Here is a 15,239-nt window from a genome sequence, read left to right as displayed (position 1 = left end):
TTTAGAAGTGTAAGACTAGAGGGAAGGCAGCTAGTCATCACCACCCACCGCCAACTCTTGGTCTACTCTTTTACCAGCGAATAGTGGGATTGACCGTAACATTATAACGCCCCCCACGGCTGGGAGGGCGAGCATGTTTGGCGCGATCGGGATGCGAACCCGCGACCCTCAGATTACGAGTCGCACGCCTTAACACGCTTGGCCATGCCGGCCCATGTGCACCTTTGTATTTAGCAACAAACACGGTCGAGTTCACTTTCATACCTGTTTTGATTTTTCAAATTTTCACATCTTGAATTTTTTTTTTTGGTGAAGCAGAAAACAGATCTCATCAAAATGTTAAAATGTCTCTCTCTTGCTGTTTTAAAAAACTATAATGGTTCTCGAAGTGGAATTTATTTCACAAAGCTTAAAATCATTAAGCAGTGAAGAACGACGAAAAATTAAAGCTCTAATTGCAATAGTGACTAACACGTCGCGTGCGGACAATTAACTGTTGCGAGAAAACAAGTCGTTTGCAAGTAATTGAAGAAAACGTCGCTTCAATAAATTAATTTTTGTTCTAATTGAACTTTGCATCATTACATCATTTTTGTGTAAGTACCAGAAGTTCGAACGCCATGCTGAGCGCACTAGCAATTGACGTCGATAATGAGATATAGCACCTAATTGTTAGGGACTTGAGCCTCTTAGCCTGAGGTAATAAAACGTGGGTGTTACGTGTGAAAATGTGGTTTTATATGGTGAATACTGAAAACAAACTACAGACCAATATTTATGTGAATATTAAATGGATATTCTATCCAGTCGAAGAAACTCAAGGTCCGGGTAGATAACACTCAGTGCAACAGAAAGGATTGTCGACAGTGACAACAATACTTCTAGGTTAACGTACAACTAACTGAATCACTGTTGATTGTAACAACAACAATTGCAAGTTAACTTACAACTAACTGAAACTGTTGATTATAACAACAATACTTTTAGGTTAACTTACAACTAACTGAATCACTGTTGATTGTAACAACAATAATTGTAGGTTAACTTACAACAAACTGAATCACTATCAACTGTAAAAACAATACTTCTAGGTTAATTTATAGGTTAACTAAATCACTGTCGATTGTGACATAATACTTGTAGGTTATCTTACAACTAACTGAAACACAGTCAATTGTCATAACAATACCTGCAGGTTAGTTTATAACTAACTCGTTCACTGTCGATTGCTACAAAAATGCTTGCAAGTTATATTATAATTAACTCAGTCCTTGTTGATTATAACGACGTGTACTTGCACGTTAACTTATATATAACTAAATACTTGAAAGTTAATTTATAGTTAACTTAAACAACAAGATTTGTTTCAACAGGGTAAAAAAATAAAAGACGTAACAATATATAAACTAGGCCTACTAGAGTTACAATATAGCCTCACGTAATAGTTTTTAAACCAGGCTTGCGACTAGTCCAACGCAACAGTCTAAAGCTGATGTTACATAAGATTAAATATTATTTACAAGAAAAGTGTATTCATAAGTTATAGATCGTTTGTTTTATGTACACTAACTGAGGATATCCGTTAAGGAAACAAAACGTGTACAAAAGACAATGTTAGGTAATGTTTCTTTCCTTTCTTTTATTATTAAATCCCTAATTACCTCATTAGATGCTAATCGAACACCCTGCTTAGTGGAAAGTAATAATTGACTAATTAATTAAGTGCTTGTGTGTTTAAATTTAAAACAAAACGGTATAGTGTCCTCTTTTATGGTATTTATCCCTCTTATCGAGCAAAAATCGTAAAACAAAATAAACCATGTACATCGTTGGCCTGATGAATCTATAACCTGCGACACAATATTTAAAATGTGTTTGGTGCTGCTTTTATCGAACTAGAAAAGTAAATTACTTTAAAATATTTAAAACTCAACTAAAATGTTTCATTGAAGTCTGAGTTTATGAAATGTTAATATTTACATGTTAAATTACTGCTTCATTTACACACACTTTGTGATGAGTAAGTTTCCATCCTGTAAATATAACTTTAGTTTAAATACAGATAATGTATTTATCTCAAAGGTGTTGTAAATAAATCTGTAGAAGGGAATGCTACGATTAACAGCTAAATTCAGAAACCAGAAACGAAGTAAAACTGTTATTTGTAAAATTTTCTTTCCTTACTGTTGGAAACATTTACAAACATATACAATAACTTAGACTTGAAAGGCACAGAAGTGATCAAAAAATTTAAATCTCTTTGATTTAAACAAAAACAAACTTAAAATAAATTTAGCTTTTGTTTTTTCTTTCATAAATATTTGAAAGCTTACCAAATTTAACATTTATTTTTTGCTAACTTTCTAAAAGCTTACCAAATTTCTTATTAAATACCGAAGAAAATAAAACCAAAGATGAAACTTACATTGCTACCAGAACTGCTATAGCACTAGTCAACACAAGTAAACGGTGAAAACTGGCAGATCTGATATATTAGTATTGTACTGTTTTACTCTTAGGCGTACATTTCATAAGGAAAATGGAAACTTTAACTCGTCAAATTATTAATTTATAGTGTGAAACCACAATCAGTGATTATAACGCTTGTATTTTGATACAAGGATATTTATTAGGTTTAAGTTCTTTTTAACTTACTTAAAATATTATAAACACATCACCATTTTAAGAGGCCTAACTATATTCATTTTTTTGTCGACTTGAGCTGTGTTGATGAGCGTTAAATAAGTGAAATTCCAGCCTATAGCAGAGGACACGGCAAATCAAAGATTGTATTAGGATACTGTAAATCAAATATTGTATTAGGATACAGCAAATCAAATATTGTATTAGGATACAGCAAATCAAAGATTGTATTAGGATACTGTAAATCAAATATTGTATTAGGATACAGCAAATCAAAGATTGTATTAGGATACGGAAAATCAAAGATTGTATTATGATACGAAAAATCAAAGACTGTATTAGGATATGGAAAATCAAAGATTGTACTGGGATACGGAAAATCAAAGTGTAAAACATTTGTAATACGTTACGTTACACCCTAGTCACACAGTGTAGAACTTTTGTAAAACCCTAGTCACATAGTATAGAACTTGTAATACCCTATCCATTTAATAGAAAGATACATGGAGTAAGGAATGTCCAGGTAGACGGAGAGAAATCAAGATCGAAAGGAAATCCACAAATACATGTGGTCGTCCATCTTCATGTTTATGGAACACACCAGTGTGAAAAGAAACCGGAGCAGAAATGAATATGTTAATACACGTGTGTCGCCATTACCACCAAACAAGGTGTACATGCCTTAGTACACTACCAGATTTATCAGACCGGTACACTTGTATGTTAAAAAAAAAAAAAATGAAGTGATAAGTGCGATAACAACCAATCGATATTTTTAAAACCCAGGCCTGACCCTAACCACCACGGATCTGTGTGTACACATATCCTTGTAACCAAACATGTCTGAAATGTGGATAGTTCAACCGAGGGAGGATTAGAACTAGTACACGTTGAATAAATCCACAATCTAGTCCTTGGGGAGAAACAAAGTAAGACCGGTAATAGCTATTCGGTTCTTCAGGTATTACTTGGTTGCCATGGGAACGGGCGCTTTGAAAGAGCAGAGACTTTTATATAAATTATAATATAGTGTACTTTACTGGTAAGTTTTTATATGGAATATGTAGTAAGGCAAATATCTCCCTGCCTGTCTATTTCTTTGATTTCGCTGTAACCGTTTACCTGTTTGTAGGATTATCTACGTTCCTAATGGTTTTTTGTACCGTTTTACCTTATATATACAGTTTGCATTCTATATTATTTCTCCTCAGTGTTTCCGTGACAAGCTTCACGACTAAGAAACTTGAACTGGAGGTGCGATCCCGGCGATGAAAACAGCCCAGAAATCCCATAAGAAATCGAAACAAACAAGCAAACACCCCATCTATACGTTGTCTTCATATTGTTATAATTTTCCAAATTAATTTTGTACGTACTGCTTTGTTCTTACTCTTTCTGGCAGATTAAACCTGTTCATCCTGAAATGGATTATAATATTATTTTCTTTCGTTTTTGAAGCATCCCATTCGCAAAGCTATTCACCACTTCAAACTAGACTTCTAACACGAAACAAAAATGATGAAAAAGGGATATTTCTAAAGTGAATCTGGGTTAATATAAAATAAGATGTCCATTACAGAAGAACATGTTTTATGTGAACTACGAACTGAAAACTATATGTTCAAAATATTATTTTAGACTCTCTCTTCTTAAAGAGAGAAAGAAAACATATTTACTTAACTTTTAAGATATTTCACAAGTGAACATGATGACTGGTTGTTTAGTTTTGTGTTTGACAATTTAACAATGTTACATGATGACTGTTTGTTTAGTTTTGTGTTTGACAATTTAACAATGTTACATGATGACTGTTTGTTTAGTTTTGTGTTTGACAATTTAACAATGTTACATGATGACTGGTTGTTTAGTTTTGTGTTTGACAATTTAACAATGTTACATGATGACTGGTTGTTTAGTTTTGTGTTTGACAATTTAACAATGTTACATGATGACTGTTTGTTTAGTGTTGTGTTTGGCAATTTAACAATATTACATGATGACTGTTTATTCAGTGTTGTATTTGACAATTTAACAATGTTACATGATGACTGTTTGTTTAGTGTTGTGTTTGACAATTTAACAATGTTACATGATGACTGGTTGTTTAGTTTTGTGTTTGACAATTTAACAATGTTACATGATGACTGTTTGTTTAGTGTTGTGTTTGACAATTTAACAATGTTACATGATGACTGGTTGTTTAGTTTTGTGTTTGACAATTTAACAATGTTACATGATGACTGTTTGTTTAGTGTTGTGTTTGGCAATTTAACAATATTACATGATGACTGTTTATTCAGTGTTGTATTTGACAATTTAACAATGTTACATGATGACTGTTTGTTTAGTGTTGTGTTTGACAATTTAACAATGTTACATGATGACTGGTTGTTTAGTTTTGTGTTTGACAATTTAACAATGTTACATGATGACTGTTTGTTTAGTGTTGTGTTTGGCAATTTAATAATATTACATGATGACTGTTTATTCAGTGTTGTATTTGACAAGTTACCAACACTGTCTGTTTAACTTATAATGTTGCATTCTTAAGTAAACGATTGACTGTAAAACATAGAAAGCAATTAAATTAAAATAAAACAAACACAAATCCAAGCTTACCCTTTTGTCAGACTTTCGTACAACATTGGAGATTTTCCACGCTAGTTCTGGTCCAGCGCTGCCAACTTGTTGACCCAATTCATAGTACTGAGTGATAGGGTTGGCGTCCATAACAACAGGACCTGAAGGTTTAAACATGGAGAACATGGCGGGCTCTCGAGGCATTGTTTGAAATATGGTACTTTGAACAACCTAAGACACTGGATATAAGACCTACTAACTTTGCGTTCGAAGCTGTTCATATAACTACCAAGTTTGTATTAGCTACTGCTGGTGGGATGAAACCTTTCTAATGCACATCCAGTTATCTAGTTTAAAACATAATATTCTGTACTGGTGGGGGAGAGAGGAAGTTCTGCGGATGAACCTTTAAAGTTGACTAGTAAATGTTATGTACGTCTTACTTATAAAAGCTGAATATAATTAACAACACAGAGATAAAATCCATCATTTCTATCGCTACCAGTGGCCAACGTTTGATGATTACCTTAAGATTTCTCGCAGATCGCACGTGACAGTTGCTCTGTTTCCTGATGTCATCTGTTATCCAGTTTAATGATCGTGTCTGTTTCCTGTAGAAGGCACGTGATTGTTTTCCATCGAATATCCAAATATTATTTCTTTCAGAAACTAGAAGAAAAAAAATTTGATACTTAAATTTAGAACCAAGTAAGTACGATGTTACTAATATAACACAAAGTTATATTTATATAAAAATTAGAAAAATTCAAATAATTACACTATTATGAATGCCCGCCATAATCTGAAAGTCGCTGGTTCGAATCCTTCTCACACTAAACATACTTGTCCTTTCAACCGTGGGGGCGTTATTAAGTTACGGTCAATCCCACTATCTGTTGGTAAAAAAGTAGCTCAAAAGTTGGCGGTTGGTGGCGATGACTAGCTACCTTCCCACTAGTCTTATACTGCTAAATTAAGGACGGCTAGCGCAGAGAACATTAGTGTAGCTTTGCGCAAAATTCAAAACAAACAAACAAACACTATTATGAAACCAGAAAAAAAAACCACTAAATATATATATAATTTCTTTTTAAGCATATTATGCTACTAAATTAAGATTAAAAATACACAAAAACAAACTTGCTTTTGGTAAAATGAAAGATAATGTTTTATTATTATTTATGGTTAACTGGTTTCAATAACACAGTTACAATCATTAGCGCTAGTGGTTTAGCCTAAACTAGCACTATCTTCACTAAACCTGATTATGATGTGTTACTGAAACTTGTTGGCTGTGACATATAACAGTGTTTTTGCTATTTACCGCGCCAAAACGTTTGTTCTTGTGTTTCTTCTCTCAATATGAGGAAATGTATATGTATATTAGTTCTAAGGTTAAGAGAACTCGGATAAAACTTGAATTTCATTAGAAAGAATTAATACGTTAATAAGCTTGTAATCGACAACAATAACAAATATATTTCACTAATTTTAGATCTATTATAATTCACGAAGTTAAAGAAATATAAATCGTGTTGCTCCAATACATGCAGAGTGTTGCATCATACAAAAATACTTCAAGATCAGAACAAAGTTTAGTCTTGAGATATATTTAAATACATTCTTCATAAATTATGGCGTTTCTCATTTCCTAGCTTCAAACATTCAAACAGTGCTAACAGAACAGTGTCTAAATTGTATCCCCAGCTCTAAACATAATATAGTAGACTGTATTGTTCATCAATAAAATACATAACAATAATACAGTGGACTATACTGTTCATCAATAAAATATATAATAATAGAGTGGACTATACCGGTCATCAATAAAATATATAACCGTAATGCGGTGAACTATAGTGGTCATTAATAAAATATATAACAGTAATATGGTGGACTATAGTGTTCATCAATAAAATGTATAACAATAATATGGTGGACTATACTGTTCATCAATAAAATGTATAACAATAATACGGTGGGCCATATTGTTCGTGAAAAAAATTTTATATTAATTAAAACATACTTTATTCTTTTTTCCATCTTTAATCATTTTGATTTATTTCAAAGGATGGAACAGCCAAGAAGGGCCAGTAGGTTCTATGTTTTCCCCAAACGTTATGTTATAAAACACACTATATTCATGCCAGGTTAAAATACACTTCACTTTACGATCTTTCAGGGCTTGTCCTCGAAATACACTGTATCACGTAAAAATACATTTTATTTCTGGTTCTTTGAGGAAGTTTCACATTATATCAACACCAGTTGAAGTTACATTTTATTTCTCATTATTTTAGAGGGTTATCTACAATATATTTTATATCAACACCAATTGAAAATACACTATACTTTTCATTATGTTAGGGAGTTCTCTACAATATACCCTATATCAGCACCAGTTGAAAATACATTACACTTGTCATTATGTTAGAGAGTTGTCTACAATATATTCTATATCAACACCAGCTGAAAACACACTATACTTCTCATTATGTCAGGGAGTTGTCTATAATATTCCCTATATCAACATGAGTTCAAAATAAACTACACTTCTCATTATATTAAAGAGTTGTCTACAATATACGTTATGCCTACACCAGTTGACAATACAATAAACTTCTCATTATGTTAGGGAGTTGTGTACAATATACTCTATATCAGCACCAGTTGAAAATACACTACACTTCTCATTATGTTAGAGAGTTGACTACAATATACTCTATACCAACACCATTTGCAAACACACTACACTTCTCATTATGTTAGGGAGTTGTCTACAATATACCCTATATCAATCTCAGTTCAAAATAAATTACACTTCTCATATGTTAAAGAGTTGTCTATAATACTCTATATCAACACCAGTTGAAAATACACTATACTTCTCATTATGTTAGAGAATTGTCTACAATACACTCTATATCAACACCAGTTGAAAATACACTACACTTGTTATTATGATAGTGGGTTGTTCAAAATATATTCTATATCAACATCAGTTAAAATACACTACACTTCTCATTATGTTAGTTGTCTACAATATACGTTATGCCAACACAAGTTGAAAATACACTATACTTCTCATTATGTTAGAGGGTTGTCTACAATATACCCTGTATCTACATTAGTTGAAAATACACTACACTTCTCATTATGTTAGGGAGTTGTCTGCATTGGATCTTTTTTTAAGCTATGCTCCTTGGAGCCCTTGGGCTGTTCTATAGTAATCTGGAGCTCCGCGATGAAATATCGGAATGTTAATATTTTTCTCTAATACTAAAACATTGAATCAGAATACGCTGTACAAAAAGTAAAATATATGTGTAATATAACACGTTTATCGCGTATTGGGCCTTTTAATATTTTATTCTGCCTGAGGTCAGACGATTTTATTTAGCTTACGGGAAGTTCTCGCGGTGAAGATGTTAATACAATCTTAATTAATTTCGACAGTGGCACCACTGGTTACTAATAAATATAGCACCATCTCAATATTGCATGTGTCATTGGAGTTACAAGACAGCCTTGTACTTTTCATATGAAACATCGGCCAACCCTGATGCCAACTATCTTTTAAAAGCCAGATCTGGATTAGCGACTAAATCTCGAACGAAATGAAATAGGACGTCATAGCTGAAACTTGCCCACACTTGAAACATTGTGATGCAATTAGATGCAGTATTAATTGTTTAAACTTCAAAGTATATTTATATGAAGTATAATTATATTTATGGCAATTATAATTGGTAATTGTAGTTTAATTAGACAAACTTGGTACCAATGAGTTCTATGACGTCATACGCCTGCATGACGTCATGTTTCATTTTGTTCGAAATTTAGACCCACGTCAGATTTGACTCTTTTTTTTTTTCTGGCTTAAAAAATTCTGGTGGAAAACAAAAAAAATGTAAAAATAATAGGTCACCATTTAGAAAAATATATTATTCTAACGGTCTAGCCTTTTTTCCACAAATCTTTATTTCTGACTTCGTTATGACAACACTGATCTCAGGTCAGCATGTTATTGTATGATGACAAAATTCAAGTGCTTGAACGGGTTTTCATTAAGAAGCTAATTTGTGTCCGTTAAAATACTTTTGAAGTGCTAAAGATATAAGAATACGTTCTTAGACAAATTAGTAATAAGTTTTCACCTTCATAATGGATAAGTGGCTGAATATCAGTAATAAATCTGATAAGAGTAAAAATCTTCCTAGTCCTAGATTTATACGAATTCATTGGCGTTATCGTCGTGAACAAGCACTTCAACACATGATGATGTAAGAAGTACAAAAACAAGAAATAAAAGAAAGCATGATGAAAGTTGTATTGAATATGGTTTTACATGGACAGGTAATGAAGATGAACCTAGTGGATTGTGTGTTGAATGTGGAACAATGTTGAGTAACAGTAGTTTGCATCCAGCAAAGTTAAAACGACATCTAGAAACCAAACACTCTCTCAATTAAAAAAAATCCAGCTCCCGAGTATTTCAAAAGAAAGTGTTTGCAATCAAATGCAAGGAAAGCTACATTTCGTTTGTTTTTCCATCAGGACAACAAAGGTGCTCTTATTGTTTCATATTGTGTTAGTTATCGTGTTGCAAAAGCAGATGACGCTCATACAATTGCAAAGGTTTGATAAAACCATGCGCAAAAGATTTGGTAGAGTGCACGATTGATGAGAAATTTCTTTAAAACATTAACTCTGTGCTCCTTTCTGACAACCCGGTTTCTCAAAAAATCAAGAATACGTCAGCAAATTGCTTAACGGAATTAATAAGGCGAATAAAAGCGAGTCCAACTTTTTCGCTTCAGATGGATGAATCAACAGATGTCGCAGGTTATGCAATGTTACTTGTGTTTGTTCGCTAGTTTCGAAGTAGACATGCTAATTTGCAAACCTTTGCCTAGTCAAACAACAGGCGAAGAAATATTTAAACTGGTGGAAGAACATGAGATCCAATGGTAGCTTTGCTCAAGTATTTGCACTGATGAGACTTCAGCTATGAATGGAAAATTTTCAGGCGCAGTCACACACATAAAAAAGAAAAACCCGGACATTGAGAGTCTCCACTGCTGTCTTCATCGTCATGCACTTGTAATGAAACGAATGACAGAAGACTTAAAAGAGGTATCGGTGATGTCATAAAAATAGTTAATTTTATAAAATCAAGGGCACTCAGTGTGAGGATCTTTAGTTTACTCTGTGAGGATATGGGAAGTGTGCATAAAAATTTGCTTCTTTATAATGAAGTCCGATGGCGCTCTCGGGGAAAAGTGTTTGCTCAGTTTTACTAACTGCGTGAGAAAATAGGTTTCTTTTTATCTGAATGCCATTTTGAACTTACATACAAATTAAGGGACAAATGCTGGATACAGAAAGTGGCTTACCTTTCAGACGTATTTGCTTATCTAAATTACACCATTTATTCTGTAACTTCGATATAGGGCGAAATTATTTTACATGTTTTAAGTAAAACTGTTCAGAAGTAGCTAAACATTTAGGGGAAGAAAGTTTAGCTGTAGTTTGAAACGTTTTTAAAGCGTCTCACGTTTCGAAGCTAACTATGTGAAACGGTTCTAGTTTACAAGTGTTAGCTATGAACACAACGCTGGGTTAAAGGAAGAGATTAAAGCAAAACATGGATTGTTTAAGCAAAAGGTTTTGACCTACATTTAAATAACGGTTATCATACATAAGGATTAAAGACTCTATACTGTCTGTCCAAAACGATTCGGCCCGGTATGGCCAGGTGGTTAAGGTACTCGACTCGTAATCCGAGGGTCGCGAGTTCGAATCCCCGTAACACCAAACATGCTCGCCCTTTCAGCCGTGGAGGAGATATAATGTGACGGTCAATCCCACTATTCGTTAGTAAAAGAGTAGCCCAAGAGCTGGCGGTGTGTGGTGATGACTAGCTGCCTTCCCTCTAGCCTTACACTGCTAAATGAGGGACGGCTAGCGCAGATAGCCTTTGTGGAACTTTGCGCGAAATTCAAAACACACCAAAACGATATAAATTACAATTAGAGTCCTCGTGACGTCTAAGTAGGACCGGCACAATAGCTGCTAGAAATTCTGAACAGGATCACGTGACTTTTGATACACTACCAATGTCACTGGGTTCAAGAATGTGAGTTGATTTTAACTTGTTTTTCCCTACTGCTCTTGTATCTTCGTTTGCCTGGATTGAGTTTTGTAATTTTCTCAACTGTATGCAATCTGTTTTTATCTGTTCAGTTATGGGATTATAAGAAGAAACATAATTGACATTTTCATCGCAATAAAACACTATAAAAAATTTAACTTGTATCTCAGAACTGCTGGTATGAGATACATTTTTATATCAAGTGGGTTTCTTGTCATCAAGAAAAATAAAACTTATCAGAAATGTGATATTTGCCAACAAAAGACAACCTTTTCTCTGTAACAAAGAATGTTGGGCGAGGTGGAAAGAATATTTAATACGAAGTTTAGGTAGTTTTTGCAAATGAGCATAATGAGAGACATGAAATTAATACCACTTTCAATATCAACATTAACCAGACTTGTGGGAAATGCGTTCTTCGTATTCCATTAGGCTAGTGATTTTAAATTCAAATTTCTATAAAAAGAATGAACACCTTTCATTGTTAACCATAACATTCATAACCAGAGATGTTTATTGTTTATTCAACTCACTCGTAATATCATTATCCATAATATGATATGGGAGCTCATTTCATCAGGAACTTTTTATGTTATTAAATTACTTTTACTCAATTAGTAAAATTATCTCTTATCTTATTAGCTATATGTACTAAAATCATAATTAAATTAATTTAATGTTAAACCAAAATAAAGCTATCGTAGTGAAAGTACATGCAGGTAATTTTTTAAAAATAATATATTTCACATTTAGTCGCCCTCTAGTGGCTCGAGCTTCGATACCCATGTTGAATGGTATATAGACAGTCCTCTGTGTAGCACTGTGCTTAATAAAAGTCAAATAGAATAATTTTACATTTGAAAAAAATATTTGTTTTAAATGTCAACCGATATACTTATAAGTGATTGTTTTGTTTTCCTAATGTTCTAAACTAGTTATTATATTCACTATTTAAATAACCTAAAAACTCCTGTACGTGTTGTTTCTGTGTTTGTAACACAGATTCTCCTCCCCCTTCCCCTGAGAACAATTAAATTAGGTACTTTGCAAGGTTTACTAAAACCCGTGTTCTGGCATGGCACTTGAGGCACTTGACTCGTAATCCGAAGATTGTGGGTTCGATTCCCATCACACCAAACATGCTCGCCATTTCAGGCGTAAGGGCATTATAATGTTACAACCAATCCCACTATTCGTCGGTAAAAGAGTAGTCCAAGAGTTGGCGGTGGGTGGTAATAACTAGTTGCCTTCCCTCTAGTCTTACACTGTTAAATTAGGAACGGCTAGCGCTGATAGCCCTCGTGTAGCTTTGCGCGAAATTCAAAACAAACAAACAATCACTAAAACCCTCGCGGTTGCATCAGGAGTTTTCACTTTCTAATGAAGATAAACGTTTACAATTGTATTTTTCAGAGTAGGAGATCGTGACCTGCTTGAAACACGTAAACCGTGAGTTTCATGTGTACTGAGCACGTGTTAATTTGTAAAAACGGAATATGAACGACTTCGCCAACCATTTCAGATAACTATAAATATATGTGATCAGCCTGAGTGAAGACAGAATAACACTGTGGTGAGGCTATCCAGATTTTCACGTGTTTAGTACGGTTTTTAATCTTGCATATATAAATGATCGTTTCCATAACGATATATCCAGTACCTCAAACAGAGATATAAATGATCGTTTCCATAACGACGCATCTAGTACGTTTTACAGAGATATAAATAATCGTTTCCATAACGACGCATCTAGTACGTTCTACAGAGATATAAATAATTGTTTCCATAACGACGCATCTAGTACGTTCTACAGAGATATAAATAATCGTTTACATAACATTGCAAGTTTCTTAGAGCTTGTATCCTGTCAAATATACATAGAATAGTAGTTATGTTTACAACGTTTCACCAGGTTTACCTGGAATTCTGACTCTATGTAGTTGCACCTTACAGTTAAACGTTATAACGATTAATATCACACTCAGTATATCCGACGAGAAACAGTTTTTAAGTTTTATGTAACAGGGAACTTTCTTTGATTATTTAGTTACATTATTCTGTTTGTGAAATTTCTAAATAAATAAGACATTAGACTAGATAATTAAATGAACGTTTAAGCCTTCGCATTTGTTAGGATCTTCGTTTTGACATAGACCAAAGAAAAGATGACATCAATAGTAAATGGATTATGACAAAATATAAATTATGTCAAAAATATCATAGCAAACATTAGAGCATATGAAAGTTGGTGAAATTTTTACTCAGTGTTTTCAGTCTCATGTTTAACTTTTCTCAGCTTTGAATAGCATTTCCATGTACATTAACAGCCCTTAAACTGGGCATTTCGATGTGAAAACTGTTACCAATGTAGTTATCCAGAGAGTAACAACTTATAAGTTGGACGTTTCAATATGAAAATTGTTAATCACACACGAAATCCATGCACACACTTCCAAAGAGATGCAAAAAAAAGTAAACGTCTGTTTTGGGATGGAAAGATACAAATATCGCAAATATACAAAAAATACAAGACAAACAAGTTATTATTGATTGTTCTACTTCCCTCACGCACAAATCCTTCCTTGTGGACAGACAATACTTGTGGCACAAACAGTCCTGTTGTGCTTCAAATATAAAACAATAAATAGACGGATAGATGTTGTTTTGCTCTACTGCCAGATATTTTTCACGATTACTGGCACATAATTTCGTACATGTTATTCAGTACACTTCATTAAGAGATGTCTGGACACACACATCCCCATTATCTTAATAAATAAACCTATTTCGTTCCGTATAACATGCTATCTGGTTATTATTCTAGTTTTGTTTGGAGATTACATTAAGAGTCACGGAGAATTAATTACATGAATTTTAGTCGTGTATGTACTGTAAAAGTAGAACTTAATATCCGGTTACAGCGGAAAAACTAAAATATATATATATATATAAGATTTTTTTAAAGGACAAATAAAACGAGATTTAAGAAAGGAAAAGATAAAGGTTTTGATTATATTTCCTTCTTGGAATTTACTTATTACATTTTACGACTGTTTGTTCGGCACTACAGATAAAAACAACAACAAAAATTCCTGTGAAATTTGCCCACGCACACTAAACGAAACGACCAGGCCTGGCATGGCCTAGCGCGTAAGGCGTGCGACTCGTAATCCGAGGGTCGCGGGTTCGCGCCCGCGTCGCGCTAAACATGCTCGCCCTCCCAGCCGTGGGGGTGTATAATGTGACGGTCAATCCCACTATTCGTTGGTAAAAGAGTAGCCCAAGAGTTGGCGGTAGGTGGTGATGACTAGCTGCCTTCCCTCTAGTCTTACACTGCTAAATTAGGGACAGATAGCCCTCGAGTAGCTTTGTGCGAAATTTCCAATCAAACAAAACGAAACGACCATTTTATAATAATATTATTCTTGTTTTCATCATCTCGTTACTGATTGAATTCTGGGTTTTTATCAGACTAATTATAAACTGTTAGTGTATTTTGTATTATTTTCGGATATAGTTAATTGGAAAGAAAGAATTATTGTTTAATGATTTTGTATTTTTAGGCTTGGTTAATTCTTTAAATGTTTCACAAACATACATACAGTGACCAAAGTATTAAATCGACAAACCTCGTGGAATAACTGAAAGTAGCACGTGAGATAGCCGAGAGTAGTAATTAAATCATACAATTACAAATTCATCAGGCGTTTCTAACTGCGATTTACAAGCTTTAAGCAGTATTTCACTGCTGTTTTCATGCCTACAGTTACTGAGAATGTATAGAAGGCTAAGCCTTGTAATAGTGCCTGTAAAGTGCATAAGAATGGACATCCTTTCGATCCTGTTCTGTTAAACATATTGC

General features: G+C 33.7%; 1 protein-coding gene across 1 annotated transcript in view; it reads right to left on the bottom strand.

The window, feature by feature from the left end:
• LOC143236627 (SCY1-like protein 2) overlaps positions 1-15,239 on the bottom strand; it is a 96,782-nt gene that overhangs the window by 55,149 nt on the left and 26,394 nt on the right. Inside the window, exon 2 of the mRNA XM_076474970.1 lies at positions 5,263-5,892. Within this exon, the coding sequence (XP_076331085.1) occupies positions 5,263-5,427 (165 nt within the window). The 5' untranslated portion in view covers positions 5,428-5,892. The remainder of the gene's footprint in view (positions 1-5,262; positions 5,893-15,239) is intronic.

Source organism: Tachypleus tridentatus, chromosome 13, assembly GCF_004210375.1.
Source record: "Tachypleus tridentatus isolate NWPU-2018 chromosome 13, ASM421037v1, whole genome shotgun sequence".
NCBI classification, from domain to species: Eukaryota; Metazoa; Arthropoda; class Merostomata; order Xiphosura; family Limulidae; genus Tachypleus; species Tachypleus tridentatus.
This window is presented reverse-complemented; position numbering and strand designations above follow the sequence as displayed.